The sequence below is a fragment of the Orbicella franksi genome, chromosome 2, assembly GCF_964199315.1.
Source record: "Orbicella franksi chromosome 2, jaOrbFran1.1, whole genome shotgun sequence".
Lineage (NCBI taxonomy): Eukaryota > Metazoa > Cnidaria > Anthozoa > Scleractinia > Merulinidae > Orbicella > Orbicella franksi.
The window spans coordinates 35,403,761-35,430,462 of record NC_138146.1 but is presented as its reverse complement, the minus strand read 5'-3'; the positions used below and the strand labels follow the sequence as shown (position 1 = coordinate 35,430,462).

Below are 26,702 nucleotides of genomic sequence, written 5' to 3'. Positions count from 1 at the left end.
AATAAGATTAGTTACTGGTCCGTGTCTGATGGCTGCAAGATTTGATGACAGCTTAGAAAAGGACTGAATCAATTTTAATAGGCCATCATTGATATACTAAAATGCTAACTTGGCTAGGTGGCTCGGGGGAACAAAACAAACGAAATTAACTACGCACCCCTCAATCTCGATGCGATTTATTTTCCAAATTATAATTTTAATATATCGAAAATGGCCTATTGATAGCCTAACATTGAATTGATAACGGAGATTCCAGCATCCCAATCCTTTATGACTTGACTGGCTAGATTCTTGGACTAAGAGTTTTACCAATTTAGTGTTGGATTCTTTGAATGCAACCCTCCAGTAAACAATCAACTAGGCGAGGCGATATCAAATTCTTAATTAATAATATGCAAGTAAAGTCGCTGTTAATAATATTTTGTAAGAGCTATTTAATTATGGTATGTATGTTTTCCATTTAAAGTTGAGTAAATAAAACATAAAGAAACTAGTTGCACTACACATGTATGAAAATAATTTATTTTTGACGCATCGTAGCTGTTTATAGCAACAGTTACTGATCAATGTTGGGCAGGGTTTTTCAAGAAAGAAAATTTTGCATCTTTGTGAAAGGACAAGCGTAATAGTTCACCTAATTCAATATTTTCCAGTGTGGTGGGATATACGTTTCATTGCAATTGGGATGCGGCACTGATTTCTCGACATTTCCTCGCCAAAAGATATTTCGCTGTGTCTTTTGAAACACTAGGTCCTTATCGAGTCAAGGAAGTTGAATCGAGAGAAAAAAATAGTTTATATTGGAGTTTTAAATAAGGTTGCGTGACACGAGAGACTGAAACACGAATATCGTCAAAAATACTCCTTTTCGGCGCTTGGAAATGTTGTAAAACACGGTCCCTCCTATTTGACATGTTACTAAAAATATGGCAAAGACGTCAATCAATCGATAACTGACAAGCCGGTCGAGTTCGCCCAAGAGGAGTTGAACTCCACACACTGTACACAAGTGAAACACTCTACCGTTGCACTGCATAAAGCAGGATACTCACAGGTATCAAAAAGCCATATATTAACTTGCTTTAAATCCAACCAGAACCGCCTTGAGCCCTAGGAGGGGGTGGGACGGTACTCTCAAGGTGATTTGTCATTTCATTAGCATCTGTCAATTCAGGTCTCGTTACCATTTTGGAAATGATCGTTTGGTAATCGAACTCCTCTATAGCTGAAGATAACTTATTACATTTGAAAAAAATAAAAATATCTCACCTGTATAACAAAATAACCTAATATGATGCACTGTAGTTTTGCTTAAAGATCTACATACAACTTTATACTTGTTATAAAAGAAATTCAAAACATGGCCGTAGACTTAATTATATATGGTCATTTTTAGCTACCAATCAATGTTAATCAGGGATGATAAAATAGATCGTCCATAATGGGAGATCCTTATCAAGAATAAAGTTAATACAACGTAAAAAAACTGGAATAAGATTATTCTTTCGTTTTTTATTCAACTGACATTAAGGTGTTTGTTTCAAAGTTTTCTTCGATTTCCATCCCTTGACAAAGTCTCGCCTCGCTCATTACAACACGGAAGATTACAATGCACCGGTCCTTTAAAATTTTGCCCTGTCGTTTACGTAAATGTTTTTCTTCTGGTAATATTTTGTTGTGGTGAAGCAATATCACTAACAGCATTATGGAAAGAAAGGAAAGCCAGATTGTATATTGGCTGGTGTCCCCCAGATGTAGAAATATGTGACTCCGATCTTTCCGACTCCAGTGGGATTTATCCGGTTTGCCTCTTGAACCCGCGCAAGAATTAACTCGAAACCTCTGGAAAATAAGGTTTTATTCCCAACAAATCTATCATCTTTTATTTGAAATCTGTGCTGTTCAAAAGATGATACTGCGCATTGATATATCGCGGGCCTTGAGCCAAAAGTTTTCTTTCCTTGTAGCTGTTGTCTTGATACATGAATTTTTGTTGTTCCCTAGTGTTACAACAATTTGATGAGATTCTCGACCTAATGAAACAAAACCTCAGCAGTTTCTTGCATGGCTTTTAATGCAAACGTAACAGCCTGAGACTTGCCGAGGCACTGATTGTCGCCTTTACTCTGAAACTCTAAAAATCAGAAACAAGCACAGTCAAGGACCTTCATCGCTTGACTTAATCAAGCTGGTTTAACCATGGTACTCACATTATCGTATCTCTTCATCCCGTTCAGTGAACAACGCAGCTTCTCATGATGAACTTTATAAGTCCCCAAATGTTTTGGAAAATTCTTGGCAACTCTTCAAAACCTTTTCTGAACTTTTTTGAAATTCTCCGCGGAGATCAACCTCTACCTCTATCTCTACCCTAGTAGGTCCAAACACTTTGTTTCATCCTTCCTTCAACTTACTACAGAGTGAACTGACTGATCGATGCTGACACTGATTGATGATTTTTTTGTCTCCCTCGCTCTTCTCGCCCATTTCACTACTGATCTCACGCAGGTGTTTAAATGGTAAAGGTAAAAAAGTTTAGTCTGCATACTAGCCAGGTGGCCCATCAGGCCGGAGTTTCTCTCGGTTTCTGTAGCATGAAGCGACTAGGAGTATTTCTACCCCCACCCCCCCTGCCCCCTGGATGGGATGCTAGTTCATCGCAGGGTTACCCCAGCACCCGGGGGATACTCCCAGAAAAGTTGGATGGGGGTGTGCAGCCCACTTCTCAAAACCCTTACCCTATTTATGACCAAAATCTGCGATTTTTCCTACCCTATTTATGACCTGGCCAAAAATTCAATACCCTATATTTATGACCGTTGCGGCTGGCGCAGTTGCCTTAAACTTAAGCTATGAAGGGCTTTTGTTGACGTTCTTATTGAAAACGAAGAAAAAGTAGCTTCTTCTAAGAAGTATACCCAATTAAAGACTAGAGTGCTAAAACCATACCCTATTCATAACCAAAATATAATGGCCAAAATCGATACCCTATTTGTGACTAAAACGGCTGAAAAACCCTACCCATTGGGGCCGCACATACCTATATAGACCATATAAGGGAGTACCTCTCCCGGGCCCCAGCATTAAATTCGCCGGTGCCCATTTATACACCTGGGTGGAGAGAGTCACTGTGAGAGTAAAGTGTCTTGCCCAAGAACGCAACGCAACGTCCTCGGCCAGGGCTTGAACCCGGACCGCTCAATCCGATGACGAACGCACTAACCATGAGGTCACCGCGCCTCCCACAGTTGTGTAAATGCGCGAAGTGTTAAGAAAATTGCGAAGATTATCACATCAGACGTTCGACAATTTTATAGACGTGCCATTAAGAAAAGAGTGTCAGCCCCTTGGTTTGATCATGACCAGAAACTGTGTACGTGTTTTCTCAATTTCGTTCCCAAGTTTCCCATTTTCCTTTGAACAGGAAGAAGAAAGAAACACTGGAAACGAGGATGTAACTAGCTTGATGAAGTTGTGCGTGATTTCACGCAAGTATCTTGATCGTTCTCGAAGTTAGCTCCTTGGTTGCGGACTGTGCGTCAGGTACCCAGTGGTCCGTGACACCAAGTCCGTGTACAAGTTCATTTCCCTGTCTTCAAATTGACCATAGCATAAAATAAGTTGTTAACGACGTTAATCTACTCAGTTGCTCCAAACCATTCCATACCAGCTCAATGTAGGCTAAACAAATGGACTCCAGCTTTAATCACGATTTTAAGCTGTGTAGTATGCAACCAATTCTTAATCATGGCTAAAAAGTAGTTTAGCAGTAGTTAAAAATACGTGGAATATGCGAATAAACGTGAACAAAAGGAATAACGCTCTTTTAAGGGCGCTCCTGGACTCGAGCAAAAGGCAACGACTCACTCGCAGTCATTTATAAGCAAAAACTGACTGCCCCTATATGACTAGAAAATAAAACTATGATAACATTACCCTGGCAATACTTCATATACAATGAAAAGACCAACGATGTCGAGTGGTTGTTGTTGAACTTAAAAACCTTTACTTTATTTAGACTCATCTTTAATCCAATGGATTGACTGTTTGGATGCTGCGCTGAGGCAAATATAAATTGCGATTCAAACCCGGATAAAAGTTTCATTCGACAGTCGGAGTGATCACATATGCACTTGATTGTTTCTACTTTATGAGTTTATCACTTGACAGTCGTCTTGCGGTAGCGATGTGATGGAGCACTTACAACTAATAACATGGTTTGATGCCTCGATTCCAAAAGAAATCATGACGATGCATAATATAATCATCATGAAAATTCCGCTTCTTCTCTGTAATATTACTGGCTGTGACAATAAATATGCGTCTTCCATCACTTCAAGCTCAATTCATCAACTCATGCAATGATGGTGCATCGTCGTTTGGACGACATATTTGTTTTCCTGATTTTCGTTGCCACAGGTAAGCCTCAATCAGTTTATTTCTTGATCGTCTCCTTAACGAGCCAAAAAACTAGAGTACCTCTAATGACACTGACAGGTAGTTCGCCTAATCTGTCATATTATATAATCTCTATGTGTCTGATGTGGACACCTCTATGTCTGTATTCCTCGTAGAGATTCAACTGTATTTGGATGTTGGCATTTGATTCTAAGACAATTGATAGTTCCGTAATATTTGTATCGACCCTAGTTACAATGAAGTTATAATTTTCTCTACTTCTTAGCTCTTGGACATTCTTGCAAATTATTGCTATCATGCTCTGTTAGCCTGCTCCTCTCAGACCTTCTCGGTGCAAAATAAACGTAGGAATGAATACACGTTCCGTGAAATAAGAAAAAACATCCAGCGCTCAGTCTAGCTCAGTCCCTGTTGCTTTTTGTTGCCCAACTCAGTTTATATGTTCAAGACTTTCAACTGACTTCGCCGTAACCTAATGTTTAAAGCTCGTGGACTCTAGATCGAGCAGACCAGAGATGTTATGGTTTGGGGCTGGAATTGGACAATTTTCATTCGATGTTCTAACAATTTCAATTTTGAATTGAAGTGTCAGGGCACACTTTAAACCTGAGGGATGCATTTCGGTCCTTTTACGATCCTCTTCGGGTTTCAGGTAGTTTAGTAAATTGCGAATAGCTCTAATGATGTTTCAACACCCAATTAAAGTCTCGTTAGCCCACATCGCAATATGTGCCGGATTTTTGCGGTCTTGCGGAGCTCGGCAACCCCGGCAGAGTCCTCTTCTGGCTGATGTCATTGTGTTTCTTTCCTCGGTGTGCTTTAACCCTCACAGTTCTTCCATCTCTCAACCCAGGTATTATACATGAGCAATGGCTACCAGTTCAGGAAACTTAACAAAACTGCTGGAGGTGATGGGCAGTGTTGGGTCAGCATCCCATCCAGGGGGGAATGGCAATGCTCCTAGTACGGCTTCGTGCTATGAAAAACTAGGATAAAATCCTTCAGTGTTGACTAGTTGACCGAGTGCGACTTACGCTATTTACTCCATACAGAAAGGCTCGACTTATTCCCCTACTTCCATTACCTTCAATTTTTCCTCTTCTTGATCCGCAGTGCGTGGTCTAAATATAACACGATGTCCAGGACCTTACAACGATTCATACACATGTCCTGGGCTGTCCGACCCTCCTGAAAGGACACACTGTTGTATGTGGAATAGCAAGCCTGCCTGTTGCCCGCAGGGAGGCTCTTCATGCAGCGACAGTGCTGATATTCGAAATTATTGCCCAGGCCCAAGCGATGGAAAGAATGATCGTTTCTGCGCACAAAGTAGCGATTCCGACAAGACATACTGCAGGTAAGATGCAGCTCAAATATCTCGTTTCTACTATGTCAAATTTACTTCAACGGATTTTAAATAAGGACAGAAATATCCGAAACGCAACGCAACGCACAAGACAGTATGGCCGCCGCTACTTCCTCTTAGCCTGTGATAATAATCAAAAACTGAATTATTGAGTAGCTTTCTTTTACAATTCAGAACTTGGGCGAGAAAGATGTATAATTTGAGAAAAAAAATTCGGATGATCTTCTACGATCGGCTTCGGTAAAATGATCACAGTATTGTCAGCTCGTTAATACTGTCAAAATAGGCATTTAACAAGGATGGTTCTACTTATTATTTATTCTGTTATTTTCTTTTTTTCAGCGACAATGAGTTTGTAACGAAGTACTTATTTTGGGTCATCTTCGCAGGGGTTCTGTTTGCTGTGGCTGTTTTTTTTCTTTTGTTGTGTTAAAAACTGTTGAGTTCGTCTCTATCCTTAATTTGAAGTTGGACAGTAAAATGTCGTAAGGTAGTTGTAGCTTTGTGGGCCACTCAGTCGCTTGTTGCAGGGGTGTGCGATGATATCAGAAGTACGGTGTTGTCACTGTGGTAACAGGTGTTAGCTGTTCGTTTTTGTAGTTAGTTTCAGTAGATCGTTGAGTGTTTTGTCCAATAAAGTCAGCGTTTTAGTTGCTAGCGTGTTATATATTGATATCCAGATAGAACTGCCGTCGAACCTCAACTAACAGTCACCTCTCTGCAACGGCCATGTTTTTTGCCCCTGCGGACGGTCCATACATTTACTCTTTGTTAAAGAATAAAATGCAAGCAAGAATGTATTGGATATCTCTTTCTAGTATTCATTGGCGGATCTAGGAGAGGGCCCGGGGGCCCCGGTCCCCGCCCCCTCCCCCCCCCCCTTATTTTGGTTGAAAAAAGAAGAAATGACTGAAGGAAGAAAAGCCGGCAGGGCAAGTAAAACTAAACCGGGCCCTCCCCTTAGCTGAAAGTCTGGATCCGCCACTGGTATTTATTGAATTATTAAGGGAAAACTTGTTTTTGGTGCAGGATAATATAATCGTGGGATATTTCAGGGTATTTAATAAAGGTTACTTGATTTTCTGTTTCGGTATAGATCAAATTATACCTTCTCCTCATATTATGTTATTATGCAGCTGATACTTTAGAAGGAAAACTTTAGTTCATTCCTATTCCATTGAGCAGCATTATTTTTCCGGAATTTTCCAGCTGTATTTCCCGCTTACCTTTTTCTGACCAGTTTCTTCGGGTGCCAATCGAGACAATAAAATTTTAGTGAGGTTCAGTTTTTGGAAACACTCTTCCTGGAAATAGTGATTCTAGATTCCATAACTTATCAGAAATTTGTTTCTACATTTGCTAGCAAAACCTTATTCATTTTGTCGACCTTTTTGGCCATTGAAATTCGGTTGTTTGGTTGAAATTAAATTCAAATTAGTATCTTTCTTACACCTTGCACAAAGACAAAAAGAAATTGTGTCCACACCACAAGCAACATAATGATAACTCCTTGAATATGTTTATACTTCAGATCATGTACAATTAATAAAATGGACTGAACTAAGCAGGTCCAGAATTTAACAAAGGTCAACCCACAGAGGTGGAATGGTGCAATCTTATTCTTGTAACACTTATGCTGTAAGAAATATTTAACAACAACTTTTACTTTTAAACTTAGTATAGTCTCTTAAGTTGTAATCAATAAAAACAAAGATTGTCACTTAAATATTACTTACGTTACCTTATTTTGCTCAACTACCTGTAGGATTATTTGCTAAGTAGCTTTGCGCGCTTTCGCGGTAGTACTCCGTGCGATCTGCGGATGCTATATTAGGTTAGCCTAAAATTAAGAAAATGACATATTGACAGTTGATTGATGTTTCATGTGGTTGTCCCTTTAAAAGGAACGTGAGAAGTGAACTCCTTTTAGTTGATAAAATCAGTCAAGATCAATAGTTGTCAAGAGTTGCTGACTGCTGTAACTGAAAAGATCAGTGAAAATAAAGGACAAGTAATAAATTGAAGAGAGTGTTGGAGTAAAAGCTTATTTCTCCGAAGTTTGGCTCAACATTATCTGTTATACCTCCCAACTCAAAAACGTTTTCCGATTGGAGGAGAACGCGTCACGTGTCGTGGGTCAAATCTCACTAACTCCCTAGGGAAACAACTTGAACTTTCGACTCGCACGTGATCAGGTCTTGCTCTTTCAAACCGCGGCAAATTTGTGAGCCAGCCGGTGTCAAGCAAACGATTTCTTCGCAGTTTGTCTCTATTTTTGAGTTGGGAGGTATAACAAAACACTTAATGACTGGTCCCGCGGGAAACGGTGAGTTTTGTTTCCCCTCGACCTCAATGTTCCCCTCGGCTTCGCCTTGGAGAACACTGAAGGTCTCGGAGAAACAAAACTCACTGTTTCCCTTGGGGTCAGTCATTGAGTGCTTATTGAACCTCTCTGCAACGGTCCTGTCTCAATAACAGCGATAATAATGTGAGCCATACCTTGGTCTGTCTATGTTTGGTTTCTGTTTTTGAAAGTATTTTGATTGCAATAAACAATTGTGCAGTCAAACCTCCACTAACGGCCACCACAATAAATTACAATATTTAAAGAGGAAGCCTCTAAAACGGCTTCCTCTCCACAACGCCAACGGCCACTAAGGCGCGTCGCAACCGCCACAATAACGTCTAGACAAAAGCCAGTTTATTAGCGACTAAAGAATGGTGTATAAAATCCTCATTTTTTGTTGTAAAAGTTCACGTAACTTGATTCGTTCCGCGTGTCGTTTGTCTCTGTTTCTGTTTGTTTTCCATTTTATTCAATTGATATAGGTTTTGATTGTGTTACGTATTTATATGTTCAGAAACTTATCACATCTTCTGATATGCTACAATGAGCAATATTTAAAAAAAAAATGCGCACCCGAAAAAAAAAACAGGTGTGCTATTACACCCCTACCTCCCCATAACGGCCACCTCCCTGCAACGGCCACTTTTCCCCTGTCTCCAAGGTGGCCGCTGTGGAGAGGTTCGACTGTATACAATACAGTACAGTATTATACAATCAATATTTATTATGTAAGAAAACATAAAACATGTGAAAGCTCATCAATTTAAAAAAAAATGTGATTGCAGTTACAGATATTTTTCTAATAGTTTCACTAGATTTACACTCCGGAAAATTTTGAACTTTTTCTAATTGTTTTCATTCTGTACAGGTCTATTGGTCTCCATCTCCACCTCTCAAATCTGGTCTATGGTAACATATATAGTAACATCTAGACCGATAAAACCCTTCTCTGGCGCGCTAGCCGAAATGTTAATCACCATGATGAGCAAATATGAAGGAGAAAGAGTTTCGTGTCATGTCCAATATTACGTTCTCCAGACAACGCAGAACTTGGTCATTTCACGTTCTTGTTTCGCAGAGGACGGCAAAGAAATGTACCAAGAATTGTAACGCACGTACACAGCCACTGTTCTGCTCATTAAACTTTTTGTTTAGTGACGTTGCCGTTGCCGTTGGCGTCGTGGTTTTCTTAAGCTCCCTGAACCACGACGGCTAATTTTTTTAAATTTTTATTTCGAATTCATTCAGTTTCGTGATAGCTTTGACAGTGATAAACAAAGTAGATGACTTTAGGGTGCCGCGAGATTCGTAGGAAAAATATGAAATCAATTTTTAATCGACGTTGTTCTCGGCATCGCCGTCGTGGTTTCTTAAGCTCCCTTTTAACTCACCATGAGACGGGCGTGCTTTTTAGTGCAGAGTGCACTATTGGGATGTTTTAGGGGGCTGCTGTTCGGTAAAGCACTAAGCACCAATACAATAAGGTGTAAACTGTAATGTTTGTTTTATTCATTAATTTCAATTAATCAATTAGCCTTGCGGTAAGGGGGCTGGGTGGGGTAACTATAGGTACTCGTGTGCGTTACGCAAAACGTGTTGTACTAACGTTTCTTACAGTGATAACTTGACAAAAATATATATGGTTTTGCAAATCTCATGCTATCCTTGTGGTGCTATTCTCTTAAGAACAAAAGAAATTTGCTCCAAACGCATGCGCCGATTAGTTATCGTCAAAGTCGACTATATCTTAGTATTCTCGTCCCCAGAGGCCGCGCTTCTTTTGGCCAGCTCCAAGAATTGCGACCTCTGTTAAGGTCCAATTTTTGGAGCATGCGCAGAGTAATCGTTTCGCTTTCTCAACCAATCAGATTTGTCAGATTTGACTCTGAGCATGCGCAGAGTGACAGAAGTCCGTGAATCGCAGACTTCCGGTGTTGGACCTTCCCAGAGGTTGATACCAGAGGTCGCGATTCTTGCTACTGACCAAATGGAGCGCGGCCTCTGGGGACGAGAGTGACATGTTACGAACGTTGAGTGCTTTTCCTTGTGGTAGAATTAACATGACATGTTAGACGCATACGTTCTAACTTTGCTAGTGTGATAAACTCCGTTCTCGAGTTCAGATACATGCTTTTTTTATTTTTTGAGTTATACCACACTCTCGTTTTGGCCGGGGATAACAGCTATATTTCAGGTAACGTCAGTTCTCCTATTTGATAATTAGATTAGTTCTTGTTTATCGGTGAAATGAAACTTTGCGCTTTGAATAAAACAAAATCGTTCCTCTGCGAATTTTCAGGAGATATTTCACTTTTATTTTCCATTCATCTCCAGCAGAGAGTAAAAAATACACATCTTTCTTATATTTTCATGGAAACAGAGGTATCTTGTTGCACACATTGGCGAGGAAAACAAAAGTATCAAGTTACAAACGTTGGCGTGAAAAGTACATTGTCACATTTGCTGCAATGACTTTTAAAACCGTCTCGACAAACGTTTATTGTAACTTATTTTTTGGCCTTGAAAGAAAACATAAACATGAAACATACACACTGCAAAGATTATGGCTTATCAAGTTTTTTTGTCCGCTCATATTCCGCTCATAGAGAACGGCATGGGTGAGGACCTATGTAACTTCTGTATCAGAGCCGTAAATTACACTCTACACTATCCGAGATTGTCTCACTAGTTTTGTATTCAAGCAGCACGTTTTTGTGGTACACAGCAGGTACGTGCGATTCAGGAGGCGTTCACACTACGTACGCCGAAGGAATTTGAAAACCGGTCAGTGTAAAACGCAGACTGCAGACCGGGGGTAAAATGCAGACTGAGGGTAAAATGCAGACTGCAGACTGCAGACTAGGGGTAAAATGCAGACTAAGGGTAAAATAAAATATTAATAATAAAAACGAGTCATAAGAATAAAATAAAGAGTGTTCGTACCCGTAAAATGTCGAGTACAAAGATTGAATGTCTTTCACAAACTAGGCTCGATACCTACAGTTTAGCTTACCCTGTTGTTGTGCTGTCGTGCTTAGCTTGCCTTGTGTTCCGAACAATTCCAAAGCCATTTGAAGCAGCTAAGCCACGCAGTGGTTTGAATGTTATTAAGACTTTGTGCATGAAAACAGGATGAGGGAAATGCACTGCAAGAGTTGGTCGGTCCCAGACCTAATCGCGTAAACAAAATTCAAAATGGCCGACACGTAAACAAAGGTAAGATGCGTAGAATTACGATTAGTTCGGGCCCTTGTGGGAAACTTGGTTCAACAAAATGGGGAGGTCAAGAACTCGAAGTTGATAATATTATGTTTGACTAAGGCTAGGAAACGCCTTTTGGTTTGAGTTTTCGGGATTATGGAAAGAAAATTACGGGCACGCCTAAGAACACTCCGAAGTCTTCATTTGATTTGATCCTCGTGTTTTTTATTATCAATATTTTATTTTGCCTTCAGTCTGCATTTTACCCCTGGTCTGCAGTCTGCAATCTGCATTTTACCCTCAGTCTGCATTTTACCCCCGGTCTGCAGTCTGCAGCCTGCTTTTTACACGGACCGATTTGAAAACGGAGCTATATTTCTCCGGTTAGGCCTTGCGTCACGAAAACGGAGCTTTTCGAAAACGCTTTCCAAACTGGAGGAATTTGAGACCGCCGGCTTTGTGTTTTAGTGTGGAAAGAAAATATTTTGAAAACGAAGCTTTTTGAAAACGATGACGTTACCACAATCATGAAATTTGCCCGCATGGCCGAGTCCGAAATGGCAGGTGATTGTTGCGTTTTCACATTTCTCCGATTTCAGAGTATCGTTTCCCGGATCGGCTCCGCGGTCTCGTCATAAACTGTGTACGTGTTCTGTCAACACCGCTCAAGGACCTCAAGCTTTACCTTCTTCTGTTGAACGGAAGGACAAAATACACTGGAAACGAGGATGTAACTACCTTGATGAAATTATTCGTGATTTCTTGCAGGCATCTCTGGCAGTATTCTAGAATATAAATTTCAAGAATAATAGGAGTGATAATAATACCATTTTGCCAATATAATAGTGCCATTTTGCAGCATTTTATTATAAAAAAAAATCATTTTCTTATTATTACTTTATAGTTATTTCTGGTACTAATGACGTCTATTTACTTAGTAACAATTGTCAAATTGTAAGCCATTTGCAATTTTTGTTACCATTGCCAGCACATTTGTTACAAGAGTTAACTTTCCAACTTTACTTTACTTTTAACCTTTAGATTAAATGTCCCCAGTGTGGCACATGTAATGATTTATTTGTCAATATGGTACTCCTACGTGATGTTATTACTTGTGTATGTTTGTCTCGATTTGAATATTCTATAAATTGTTTGTTAAATTCCATAATATATTAGTGTTACTAAGATAATATGAGAAAGTTTGTTTCGCGGCTGGGACGGGTTGGGAAAACATTTTGCGCCATAATAACGAAAATAATAGCGACGGTCGAGCATAATTAGGAATTTAAGTCTGTTTTAGGGGGTGAAGCTAAATGGCATATTGCTCAATTCTGGAGATTCTTGGTCGGCGTCACACTTAGTTCCTGTTTGTGACTGCGCGTCAGATACGCAGCGACGTCGTGCATAGGATCATTCCTCTGCCTTCAAATTGACTACGGCACGACTACGAATACCTCGCTAATCTTCTCTCTTCACCTCAGTATAGCTCCTTCCTTTATAAGCTGGTTTGATTCAAATATTCAAAATTATGGACTCGAGTCACAGTATTTAGTAGTTTTGAAATGGAAACTGTCTCCGCATGATGTGACGTGACGAGGCGTAAGAGGGTGATGTGACCGTGACTAAATGGTGACCACATCAGTACTATGATAGTGAGTCATTCTGAAGATATTTTCACATCCTTTCTGTAATATTACTGACTACTTCCCTGATGCGTTTTGCATCACTTTACGCTGACTTCATCAAAAAAAAAAATGATGGTGCATCGTCGTTTGTACGGCATATCTGTTATCCTGATTTTCGTTGCCACAGGTAAGCTTCGATATTTGTTATTGATCATATATAGCGGCTTTCATTTGAGTGTCGAAAGTAATTCGACAATTACTTTGGTTTTGGTTTTGGTTTTACTATGGTTTGAGATTGGCTGAGTAGTCTAATTGGTAAGTAATTGGTTTGGTTTTGGTTTTACGACACTCAATTGAAAACCGCTCTATCTTACACGAGCCAATTGAACTACAATCTGACTGCTCTTCACGGACACCTCTAGACAGTCCACCTGATCTTAGCGGAAGCAGAGGAACTGGCCAAAATGTAGTTGAAGGACTTCAGATTGAGTGAACCAGGGACAGTTTAGGGTTCAGAAATTTTTCATTCGCTGTTTCGATAATTTTAATTTTGAATTGTAGTCATGGGACATTCCCTTAACCCGAGGAATGGATTTAAGTACCGAATGTCGGTACACGGTTTTACGATCCTTTTCGGGTTTCAGGTAGTTACAGTAAACAAAGATGAAACAGCGCCATTCAGTCATGTTTCGTGACGGTCATGTTGCGTGAGTAGCAATACTATTGGTATGGCTTCGTGTTATGAAAAAAGTTAGGATAAGATACCCCATTGAGAAGTTGACCCGAGTGCGACTTAAGCTTTTTACTCAGAACAGAAAGGCTCGGCAAACATATTCCCGTACTTTCATTGTCTTCAATTGTTCGGTTGTGAACTTTTCCTTTTCTTGATCAGCAGTGCGTGGTCTAAACATAACACGATGTCTAGGACCTTACAACGATTCATACACGTGTCCTGGGCTGTCCAACCCTCCTGAAAGGACACACTGTTATTTATAGGATGGTCAGCCTGCTTGTTGTCTACCATGCTGACTTGAATTTAATAAGGCATGGGTCTCACTTATATCTGAAACATTGGCCATTTTCTCTAGATTTCTTCCGTTTTTCCTAAAAACGTTTCTATAAATGTAAAATGTTTTTTTTCCGACAATTTACTCGACTTAAGTGGTCACGTGATTGACCACGCCCTAAATTGAAATAAATATGATCATTTAAGTTTCAAGATGTAAACGAACTAAAAAAAACACTCGTTTATTTTCTTTCAAAACCTTCACATTACCTAAGTATATATCGTCAGTCTAAACGGGGATTCTGAAAATGTTTTGTTCTTTTGTCGTTATTTCCTATTTTGCCTAGCCCCAGTCCCTCTCCAATGGTTATACGTTGTAATTGAAACAAAAGAAATAAATCTATCAAACCCCAATTAATTCTCTAAACTTGGTGGTTATAGCCATTCGCATAAATCAAAATTAGTCGAGCATTACAACTGCAAACTATTGTAAATTTGGATTCAAATTTATATAAACAATTGGGTGTGGCAAGTCACGTGACTAAGCAGCAAAGTTCTTGAAACCAAAAAATGAAAAGCTTCTTTCAAATACTTTACCCTATGCAAGTTTATCAGCGATAGCTCAAATATATGTAAATCACACCACCCCTTCGAGCTCCAAAACAGAGCCAGGCATAGCCTGATTTCATACCGTGAAGGACTAGGTACGAGTCTGTAAATTATGAGATAAGCAACTATTGATCTAATAGTCAGAAAGAACACACCGAGATTCACAAAATCTCCAAGTTTGGTGTTAATCAGGCTAGTTTTGACTGAGATACAGCCATTTGAAAATGTCAAAATGAACAAAGAAATGTATGCCCATCCGGACGCTGCGCTCGGACAGCGTCCGGATGGCCATACATTTCTTTGTAAATTTTGACATTTTCAAATGGCTGTATCTTGCTTACCATTGGGTCTATTTACACCAGACTTGGGGATTTTGTAAAGCTTGGTCTGCACTTTATGACTATGTGGATCATTAGTTACCACTCCCATAATTACAGACTCGTACCCAGTCCCTCACGATATGAAATCTGGCAATGTTGGTGTCCTTCCGAGGGTCACCAACATGGCGGCCGTAATAACAGAAAACATCAGTCATTGAGTTTTGCTATTGTAACGAAAATTATTACTCTAGAGTTCCAACACGTTGAAAGTAATATTTCTCCTAGTGCAAGAACTATTCAGTTAACAAAAACTTGAGCGATAACTCCCCTATTGACAAGCCTGTTCCAGGCTTTCGGTAGTTGGGGACGAGCGAAAAGAAGGCGATCGAGAGAAAAAACGCCTCGATCTTTTAAAATTCATTGAAGAAATCGGGAATGTCGCCCGCATTTCGTGGTTAGAGTTAGGTTTTTCGCCTCCGGTGAGAGTTAACATTATTCAATGAAGCGACGAGCAACGGGAACTAAACGTTAACTAAAATAGCCTTGCCGGTAAATAACCAACATTGCGATAGCTATAATCTAAATGCTGGAAATTCCTGGAAGACTAAAACAACAGGATATTTTGTTGTTCTCGTTGACATAGCAGTAAAACTACTCGTAAGTCACTCATTTTTGCTGTTAACATTTTGTAATCTTGATCGGCAGTGCGTAGCATAACACAGTGCCCCGCTAAACGAACTTTCAAGAATTACACATGTCCCAGGCTCTTCGACCCTACTGAACGGACCCGTTGTTGTTTTTGGGACGGTCCAGCATGTTGTCTTCCCGGAGGTTTTACATGTAGAGACGATGCAACTTTCTTCCGAAATTATTGCCCAGGCCCCAACGATGGAAAGAATGATAAAGTCTGCTGTACGGTTAATGACGATGGAAAGTGTTGCAGGTAAAGCCCAGTTCAAACTTCACATATTTTATTTGATTTTAAGGTTGCAGTCACTCGACGAAAAACCTCTGTCCGGGGTCATTATCCGCTTGAAGCTTGGATCATCATACGGCAAAAATTACCCGCACATAGTCACTGAAGCCAGGAAGTGAATTGCACATTTAGGTTCCAATATCAAATGTTGACAGGTTTCAAGTTGAAAACGGGTGAATTTGTCGGTTTTATACAAAAACTGCTTCCAAAGTTGTATTTACGTCCATGGTTCACATATTTTTCCAGTCTGACGTAACCTCATCAAAAATACGCTGCTCAAACGTCCCTCGTTGTCAAGGGCCTGTTGATATAGTAAAATGACTTACCGGTAACTAAGGTAGGGACCAGCCCTGAGTGTCCATTATAGATAGACTTCACTGTATCACAAATGTAACAATGTGATTTATTTTATTTTATTTTTTCTTGTTGCATGCACGTTCGTATTTTGATCGAGCTTACTTAGTTCTTAGGCGAAACGTGTTTCAATAAAGTTGGTAATTGTTGATTGATTGATCGATCGATCGGTCGGTCGGTCGGTTGGTTGGTTGGTTGGTAGAATTTTGATATGAGATTTGTAACTTTGCGGTGAGGTTTTCACTATATTGTTTGGCCTTCTGTTTTCAGTTTCAATAATCACCATATGCACAAAACAAAGCAGCAAAAAGCATTTGTATAGAAGAAAAAGTTATAATTCGGCTAACTTTTAATCCGAGGTTAGCGTTAACCGGCTTCCGAACAATCCTGCCCTGTTTTCAACAAGTTAACCTGACATGAGCCCGCGATCCAATCGAAAACCAACACTTGGTCACTTGGTCAGAGCTGTAAACTTGAGTCTGCGATATGGTCACGTGATACTGGTCAGCGGATACCTTGTTTTGGCAGGTGTTAATTGATCATAACATGGACGTCCAATATCAAAGAAGTACACGGTAAACCAAGGCTGCATCTCTCTGTCAACCTGTTATTTGGAGTATGGCCGCCATGTTGCGCGACTCCGTCTTCGCCGTCGCCGTCATGCGTACGCGCCCACGAGCAATGCCGCTAGCCATGATAACCATGAGAAAATTAACTCACGGGTTTCCTTTCCTGTATGAGTATGGGGCTCCGCTTGGTGGTCCTTCCGGCCGCCGGAGCTCCGCTATAAGAAAAGCTGAATAAGGCTTGCTAAAGAACAGAATTATCTGTTGCTAATGTGCAAATACTAGAGACTAATCCTCCTTTAGGCTGGCCTTAATCTATATATTATTACTTTCTGTCTTTTTTTCAGCGATGAGCTCGTGGTTGGGCTAATATCGGGTTTTTTTGGTTTCGTTGTTGTAGTAGCTCTACTCGTCGTGTTCTGTTGGTGCTGGTCTTCATCTAAGTGCCCGCTGAACAGTTATAGAAGAAGAAGGCAAATGGAAAACACAGCTGCTGGTGTTCCAACTGCTGAATTCCCACAGTGGCCCCCCGGATACAACTGATGCCCTGGTTGGTGTCAAGCCCGGAAGGGGATTCAAAGACGGATTTTACTATCAAAACGGGCCAAGAATTTCAAAGAGGCGTCAACAACCTGCTTGATTTAGTTTTCCTTGTGGCTAGTTGTTCCAAAGTTAAGAAGTATATTTGCCCCGTGGGGGTACTCCCTTATATGGGCTATATAGGTATGTGCGGCCCCAAAGGGTATGGTTTTTCAGCCGTTTTGGTCATAAATTGGGTATCGGTTTTAGCTGATTTTGGCCATTTTGGTCATAAATAGGGTATGCTTTTGGCACTCTAGCGTTGATATGGGTATGTTGTTAAGAAGAAGCCACTTTTTCATCATTATCGAAAAGAAAATCAACAAAATCCCTTCACAAATTATGTTTACGGTAATTTAACATTGGTCTGAATTAGGGAACTAATTATAACGCAGGTTTTGATTCAGTGTCAGATCATAAATAGGGTTTCGAATTTTTGGTCGGGTCATAAATAGTGTAGGGAATATCGCAGATTTTGATCATAAATAGGGTAAAGGTTTTGGGAAGCGGGCCGCACACCCCCTTCCAATTTTTCTGGGAGTACCCCCTCCCCGGATATTTGCCAGACTAAAAATACAAAGGCCTTGAGTAATAAAGGAACTTAAACTGATCTATGTGATTTCGAGTCTGACTTGTCCCATAACACGTCTCAAACAATTTCAAACAATCGCTTGTGTTGCTGTAGTCATCTGTGAACCTAAAAACCTGTTTTGAAAAGATTTTTTAAACCTTTTCAAGATTTCCAAAGAGGTCCAAAGAATATGAAGATTTCAGGAAAGCTGTTCAGTACTTATAGAGAGTTTATCTGTGGACCGTATTCTCCGGTTTATATTGAAAGACAGCTGGTACTCTGACTTGAGTGTTTCACTCAGAAGAGCGGGAACTACAAACTTGCTAGCAGGCGCATGCAAAATATGATTCTTTCTGTTTTTAAATGTCTTCATACTTCATACTTCATAATTCTTTTAGTTACCAGGCGACCAAATCCAGAAACGCGCTTCCAAATCAATATCGCACTGTTACAGATTTTAACACTGTTATCGCTGTTTCGCCATAATATTTTTCGAATGGAGAACCAAACTGGCACGGTACTTCAAACATCGTACGACTTTATTTGTAGACACGAATACGAGTTTGACTAGGAAAAAATGACAAGCAAATAGAAAATGAATACAACAACAATAAGTGAAGGAAGCTAGGCAAAAATAAAGAAAACCATACCAGACACGACTTCCAGAAATCCCACCAGAAAGATTAAGTACGAACTGAAACAGATCCTGGATACGCACGCGATGAACAACTGCTAGAACGGATTTGCAAATTCTTTTAAAATAACGAAACCGTAGCTCTTAAATTCGCGCGGAAAATGTAAATTATTTTTCCCGTAGGTATACCAAGATTTGCATAGGAAACAAAAAATAATAGGAAGCAACGCAAGAATGTTACAAACACCTTCCGCAAATTAATTTTGTCCGGTAATTATATTGCATAAATTTATCTACTTTGTTTTAGTATAAATCTACTAGTGTTCTATCACGAATACCGTTCTCTGATTGGCTAAGCTACTCACTATCTATTCTGTGATAGATAGTGAGTAGCTTAGCAGTGTGCCCTTGTTAACAAAATGACGGCCGCTTCTTTGTGTTTTCGAAGTGTCTGTGTCTATCCCGCATAAAAAACGAGAATGAATAATCTAATTGTTTTAGTATAAATCTACTAGTCGTTCAAAATTTTATCTCGAGCTCATAATCTAATTGTTTCATCACTTTCCTTCGTTAGTTCTAATTTCTATCATTAGGTAGCTCTGTAAATTCGAGGGTAAATAAAGTTTATGAAGATGATGATGACCTGGCGTAATCAATTCAAACAAACCGAACGAAAAATCAATCGAACTCAATCGAACTCCATTCATTCGAGATCGTTCGAGTGTTTGCGATTGGTTCGGTAATCGAACACAACTGATCGAACTCCAGCTTTTTTGTGAGTTCAATTATCGAACTCAGCCGAACCAACCGAACTAAACTGGTTTGATTTTTTCAGCAAAATCCTTTTGAAAATTTTTGCAAGTTCCCTTTCGGTACAATTGGCAGTTTATGCAAGAGTACACTTCATCAAGAATGCCTTCCCGAGTGTTCTTATGTCAATGTCAATGGCATTTACCACTCTTGTGCTAAGTTTACATTACCGATTATTGCCGAGTAACATTATTTTTGAGATGAAATAGCTCAACGAACGGCGTTACTACACTTACTTTTTGTTTGGCGATTGCCCGTTCCGAATTTTTTTTTTGCCCCTTTCCTGTCCTTTTTCGCGGCCCTTTTACTCTTTACTCTCTTTGGGTTTCACATTCTTTCTGGCTGCCGTAAAAAGTTCCGTGTTAATTGTTGGCAAAGCCTGGAAATGGGACCTTGATCAATTATAGGTATAATGGGCCATTTTACCACCATTTTTGCCCCAAAACTATTAACGTTGTTTTTCAATTTGCTACGTCAGAATGCCGTCGATATGCAAAACCGACTGTTGCGCGGATAGCTCTACTATCTGCTTATCAAGAATATCTGCATACCGTCGCAAGTGGTACAAAGAGCACCACCACTCAGTACGCGTATATGCGTGCTTGGGAGTTAAAGGGTTAATTATTTATTTATCAATATGATATTCCTACGTGGTATTTTCTTGTGTTTGCTATTTGAATATTCTATAGATTGTTTGCACTTTAGTGAATAAATTATTACGGGAAAATTCGTTCCGCGGCTGGGAAGGGTTGGCTGAAAACACTTTGCGGCGTAATAACGAAAATAATAGCGACAGTCGAGAATAATTAGGAGCGTAAGTCCGTTTTGGAGAGTGAAGCTAAAAGGCATATTGCTTAATTCTGGAGCTTGATGTGTCAACCCCCAAATTCCTCTCGCTTGGTTCCTGTTTGTGACTGTGCGTCAGATACGCAGTGAAGCGAAACCCCCGGGGGGGGGGGGCACTGCCATATATGGGCTATATAGGTATGTGCCGCTGTGAAGGGTATGGTTTTCAAGCAGTTTACTCTAGGATAAGGTATATAAATCAGAGCGTTTGGGTCTAGACTAGGGTATCATTTTCCCCAAAACTGACTAGTTGGTTGAAGATTTTATCTAGACTAAGGAAACCAGGAATTGCCACTCAAAACTGTAAAAAAATCAAATTGGCAAGTTTAAATTTACGCAAATCAACCGCAATAGTGTCGATAGATGGGGGGATTTGGGGAGTTTACTCTAGTATAGGGTAGCAAAATTCAGCTGAACTAGCTCTGGTATAGGCTAAGGGCTCCAGGGACCCGGCGGCACATCCCCACCCAGAAATTCCCAAAGTGCCCCCCCCCCCCGGGAGCGAAACACGGGACCGTGCACGTGATCATTCGCCTGAGCACAGCACAAATATTTTGCTAATCTTCTCTTTTCATCTCAACATAGCTCCTTGCTGTATAAGCTGGTTTGATTTAACTATAAATTATGAACTCCAGCCCAAGCCAGGACATTGAGTTGTTTTGAAATGGAAACTGGATGTGACGAGGCGTAGAAGAGTGATGTGACCGTGACTAAATGGTGACCAGATCAATACTATTATGTTGCGTCATTTTAAAGATATTTTCACATCCTTTCTGTAATTTTACTGACTACCAGCAATAAATAATAACGCTGATACGATTTCGATCATTTTACGCTGACTTCATCAAAACAATGATGGTGCATTGTCGTTTGTACGACATATTTGTTATCCTGACTTTCGTTGTCACAGGTAAGCTTCACTGCAGCGATATTTTTTATCGATCGTATCTTACACGAGCCAAATAAACGACAATCTAAATAACCGCTTGTTACGGAGTTCACCTGATCTCAGAGGAAGTTGAGGAACTGGCCAAAACGTAGTTGAAGGACTTCAGATTGAGTGAACAAGGGACAGTTTAGGGTTCAGAAATTTTACATACCATAGTTTCGATAATTTTAATTTTGAATTGTGGTCATGGGACATTCCCTTAGCCCATGGGATGAATTTCGATTGTACACTGTTTGAAGATCCTTTTCGGGTTTCAGGTAGTTTAATATAGAGATTTTGCTCCTGAAGCCCAATTAAGCTAACCCGTGCCAGGATAAGCAAGGATTTTGAGTTGAGTTTTGTAACTTTGAGGTGAGGTTTCTGTTTAAAGTGTTCGGCCTTCTATTTTAAGTTAATGATCTCAAACTACACAAAACAAAAGCAGCGAAAAACACTTGTATTCAAGAACAATTTATACTTCGGTTGAGTTTTAATTCTGGGTTAGCATTAACCGGTTTCCGAACAACCTAGCCCTGATTACAACAAGTTAACCTGGCATAAAAATGCTAATTATAATGATGCAAGGGACCGCAAACGAAAATGCTGCCGGTATACGTAGGATCTGTAAAAGATCTGATCAGCCAAGAATAGAAACATAACAATGAAGCAAGGCTGATTACTACGTGGAAAGCTAAGGACAACGACATGATAGAGTCCAAACAGAAAGCCAAGAATTGCAACCGTGGACAGCTGTTTCGTCCTGGTTGGGTCTCGTCAGCAGTGCACGGTGTAGCAGTAAAAAGTAAAGCAACCGGCTGAGGGGTATCGAATGGTCTTTGCGAGCATTTGCGAGCATGCGAACCTTGCGTTTATTTGTATCGACCCTAGTTACAATGAAGTTATAATTTTCTCTACTTCTTAGCTCTTGGACATTCTTGCAAATTATTGCTATCATGCTCTGTTAGCCTGCTCCTCTCAGACCTTCTCGGTGCAAAATAAACGTAGGAATGAATACACGTTCCGTGAAATAAGAAAAAACATCCAGCGCTCAGTCTAGCTCAGTCCCTGTTGTTTTTTGTTGCCCAACTCAGTTTATATGTTCAAGACTTTCAACTGACTTCGCCGTAACCTAATGTTTAAAGCTCGTGGACTCTAGATCGAGCAGACCAGAGATGTTATGGTTTGGGGCTGGAATTGGACAATTTTCATTCGATGTTCTAACAATTTCAATTTTGAATTGAAGTGTCAGGGCACACTTTAAACCTGAGGGATGCGTTTCGGTCCTTTTACGATCCTCTTCGGGTTTCAGGTAGTTTAGTAAATTGCGAATAGCTCTAATGATGTTTCAACACCCAATTAAAGTCTCGTTAGCCCACATCGCAATATGTGCCGGATTTTTGCGGTCTTGCGGAGCTCGGCAACCCCGGCAGAGTCCTCTTCTGGCTGATGTCATTGTGTTTCTTTCCTCGGTGTGCTTTAACCCTCACAGTTCTTCCATCTCTCAACCCAGGTATTATACATGAGCAATGGCTACCAGTTCAGGAAACTTAACAAAACTGCTGGAGGTGATGGGCAGTGTTGGGTCAGCATCCCATCCAGGGGGGAATGGCAATGCTCCTAGTACGGCTTCGTGCTATGAAAAACTAGGATAAAATCCTTCAGTGTTGACTAGTTGACCGAGTGCGACTTACGCTATTTACTCCATACAGAAAGGCTCGACTTATTCCCCTACTTCCATTACCTTCAATTTTTCCTCTTCTTGATCCGCAGTGCGTGGTCTAAATATAACACGATGTCTAGGACCTTACAACGATTCATACACATGTCCTGGGCTGTCCGACCCTCCTGAAAGGACACACTGTTGTATGTGGAATAGCAAGCCTGCCTGTTGCCCGCAGGGAGGTTCTTCATGCAGCGACAGTGCTGATATCCGAAATTATTGCCCGGGTCCTAACGAGGGGGATGATCGAACGCATTGTTGTGTATGGGACAGCAAGCCTACTTGTTGTCATCCTGGAGGTTCTACGTGTAATGACAATGCTGATATCCGAAGTTATTGCCCGGGTTCTGACGTGAGGAATGATCAAACTCACTGTTGTATTTGGGACAGTAAACCTACTTGCTGTTTTCCAGGAGGTTCTTCATGCGGTGGTAATATTCGAAATTATTGCCCAGGCCCAAGCGATGGAAAGAATGATCGTTTCTGCGCACAAAGTAGCAATTCCGGCAAGACATACTGCAGGTAAGATGCAGCTCAAATATCTCGTTTCTACTATGTCAAACTTACTTCAACGGATTTTAAATAAGGACAGAAATATCTGAAACACAACGCAACACACAAAACAGTATGGTCGCCGCTACTTCCTCTTAGCCTGTGATAATAATCAAAAACTGAATTATTGAGTAGCTTTCTTTTAAAATTCAGAACTTGGGCGAGAAAGATGTATAATTTGAGAAAAAAAATTCGGATGATCTTCTAGGATCGGCTTTGGTAAAATGATCACGGTATGGTCAGCTCGTTAATACTGTCAAACTAGGCATTTAACAAGGATTGTTCTCCTTATTATTTATTCTGTTATTTTCTTTTTTTCAGCGACAATGAGTTTGTAACGAAGTACTTATTTTGGGTCATCTTCGCAGGGGTTCTGTTTGTTGTGGCTGTTTTTTTCTTTGGGCATATGTGTTGTGTTAAAAACTGTTGAGTTCGTCTCTATCCTTAATTTGAAGTTGGACAGTAAAATGTCGTAAGGTAGTTGTAGTTTTGTCGGCTACTCAGTCGGATGTTGCAGGGGTTGTGCGATGATATCAGAAGTACGGCGTTGTCACTGTGGTAACAGGTGTTAGCTGTTCATTTATGTAGTTAGTTTCAGTAGATCGTTGAGTGTTTTGTCCAATAAAGTCAGCGTTTTAGTTGCTAGCGTGTTATATATTGATATCCAGATAGAACTGCCGTCGAACCTCGACTAACAGTCACCTCTCTGCAACGGCCACTTTTTTTGTCCCTGCGGACGGTCCATACATTTACTCTTTGTTAAAGAATAAAATGCAAGCAAGAATGTATTGGATATCTCTTTCTAGTATTCATTTGGCGGATCTAGGGGAGGGGCCCGGGGGGGCCCGGTCCCCGCCCCCTCCTCCCCCCCCTTATTTTGGTTGAAAAAAGAAGAAATGACTGAAGGAAGAAAAGCCGGCAGGGCAAGTAAAACTAAACCGGGCCCTCCCCTTAGCTGAAAGTCTGGATCCGCCACTGGTATTTATTGAATTATTAAGGGAAAACTTGTTTTTGGTGCAGGATAATATAATCGTGGGATATTTCAGGGTATTTAATTAAGGTTACTTGATTTTCTGTTTCGGTATAGATCAAATTATACCTTCTCCTCATATTATGTTATTATGCAGCTAATACTTTAGAAGGAAAACTTTAGTTCATTCCTATTCCATTGAGCACCATTATTTTTCCGGAATTTTCCAGCTGTATTTACCGCGTTACCTTTTTCTGACCAGTTTCTTCGGGTACCAATCGAGATAATAAAATTTTAGTGAGGTTCAGTTTTTGAAACCACTCTTCCTGGAAATAGTGATTCTAGATTCCATAACTTATCAGAAATTTGTTTCCACATTTGCTAGCAAAACCTTATTCATTTTGTAGACCTTTTTGGCCATTGAAATTCGGTTGTTTGGTTGAAATTAGAGTCAAATTAGTATCTTTCTTACACCTTGCACAAAGACAAAAAGAAATTGTGTCCACACCACAAGCAACATAATGATAACTCCTTGAATATGTTTATACTTCAGATCATGTACAATTAATAAAATGGACTGAACTAAGCAGGTCCAGAATTTAACAAAGGTCAACCCACAGAGGTGGAATGGTGCAATCTTATTCTTGTAACACTTATGCTGTAACAAATATTTAACAACAACTTTTACTTTTAAACTTAGTATAGTCTCTTAGGTTTAAATCTATAAAAACAAAGATTGTCACTTGAATATTACTTACGTTACCTTATTTGCTCAACTACCTGTAGGAATATTTGCTAAGTAGCTTTGCGCGCTTTCGCGGTAGTACTCCGTGCGATCTGCGGATGCTATATTAGGTTAGCCTAAAATTAAGAAAATGACATATTGACAGTTGATTGATGTTTCATGTGGTTGTTCCTTTAAAAGGAACGCGAGAAGTGAACTTCTTTTAGTTGATAAAATCAGTCAAGATCAATAGTTGTCAAGAGTTGCTGACTGCTGTAACTGAAAAGATCAGTGAAAATAAAGGACAAGTAATAAATTGAAGAGAGTGTTGGAGTAAAAGCTTATTTCTCCGAAGTTTGCCTCAACATTATTTGTTATACCTCCCAACTCAAAAACGTTTTTCGATATGGAGGAGAACGAGTCACGTGTCGTGGGTCAAAGCTCACTAACTCCCTAGGGAAACAACTTGAACTTTCGACTCGCACGTGATCAGGTCTTGCTCTTTCAAACCGCGGCAAATTTGTGAGCCAGCCGGGTCAAGCAAACGATTTCTTCGCAGTTTGTCTCTATTTTTGAGTTGGGAGGTATAACAAAACACTTAATGACTGGTCCCGCGGGAAACGGTGAGTTTTGTTTCCCCTCGACCTCAACGTTCCCCTCGGCTTCGCCTTGGAGAACACTGAGGGTCTCGGAGAAACAAAACTCACTGTTTCCCTTGGGGTCAGTCATTGAGTGCTTATTGAACCTCTGCGACGGTCCTATCTCAATAACAGCGATAATAATGTGAGCCACACCTTGGTCTCTGTCTATGTTTGGTTTCTGTTTTTGAAAGTATTTTGATTGCAATAAACAATTGTGCAGTCAAACCTCCACTAACGGCCACCACAATAAATTACAATATTTAAAGAGGAAGCCTCTAAAACGGCTTCCTCTCCACAAAGCCAACGGCCACTAAGGCGCGTCGCAACCGCCACAATAACGTCTAGACAAAAGCCAGTTTATTAGCGACTAAAGAATGGTGTATAAAATCCTCATTTTTTATTGTAAAAGTTCACGTAACTTGATTCGTTCTGCGTGTCGTTTGTCTCTGTTTCTGTTTGTTTTCTATTTTATTCAATTGATATATGTTCTCATTGTGTTACGTATTTATATGTTCAGAAACTTATCACATCTTCTGATATGTTACAATGAACAATATTTAAAAAAAACAGGTGCGATATTACACCCCTATCTCCCCATAACGGCCACCTCCCTGCAACGGCCACTTTTCCCCTGTCTCCAAGGTGGCCGCTGTGGAGAGGTTCGACTGTATACAATACAATACAGTATTATACAATCAATATTTATTATGTAAGAAAACATAAAACATGTGAAAGCTCATCAATTTAAAAAAAAAAGTGATTGCAGTTACAGATATTTTTCTAATAGTTTCACTAGACTTACACTCCGGAAAATTTTGAACTTTTTCTAATTGTTTTCATTCTCTACCCCTCCATTGCTCTTGATCTCCACAGCTCTCTCAAATCTGGCCTACGTTTTTAAAAATATAGTAATATATAGTAACATCTAGACTGATAGA

The 26,702-nt window shown here is 40.1% G+C and overlaps 1 protein-coding gene across 1 annotated transcript; it reads left to right on the top strand.

Moving 5' to 3' along the window:
- Positions 1 to 9: 9 nt before the first annotated feature.
- LOC145479571 (uncharacterized) lies at positions 10 to 25,114 on the top strand. Its single transcript, XM_081457969.1, has 3 exons — positions 10 to 4,419; positions 22,928 to 23,399; positions 23,751 to 25,114. Exons 1-3 carry the CDS (start codon positions 4,362 to 4,364, stop codon positions 23,857 to 23,859), a joined length of 639 nt encoding a protein of 212 aa, XP_081314095.1. The 5' UTR covers positions 10 to 4,361; the 3' UTR covers positions 23,860 to 25,114.
- The last annotated feature ends 1,588 nt before the right edge of the window (positions 25,115 to 26,702 follow it).

Excerpts from the sequence above, each read along its gene's own strand:
- LOC145479571 (XM_081457969.1), top strand. The coding sequence starts at position 4,362 with ATGATGGTGCATCGTCGTTTGGACGACATATTTGTTTTCCTGATTTTC. Across the intron at positions 4,420-22,927 it reads CCTGATTTTCGTTGCCACAG|TGCGTGGTCTAAATATAACA; the intron begins GTAAGCCTCAAT and ends CTTGATCCGCAG. Across the intron at positions 23,400-23,750 it reads TCCGGCAAGACATACTGCAG|CGACAATGAGTTTGTAACGA; the intron begins GTAAGATGCAGC and ends TCTTTTTTTCAG.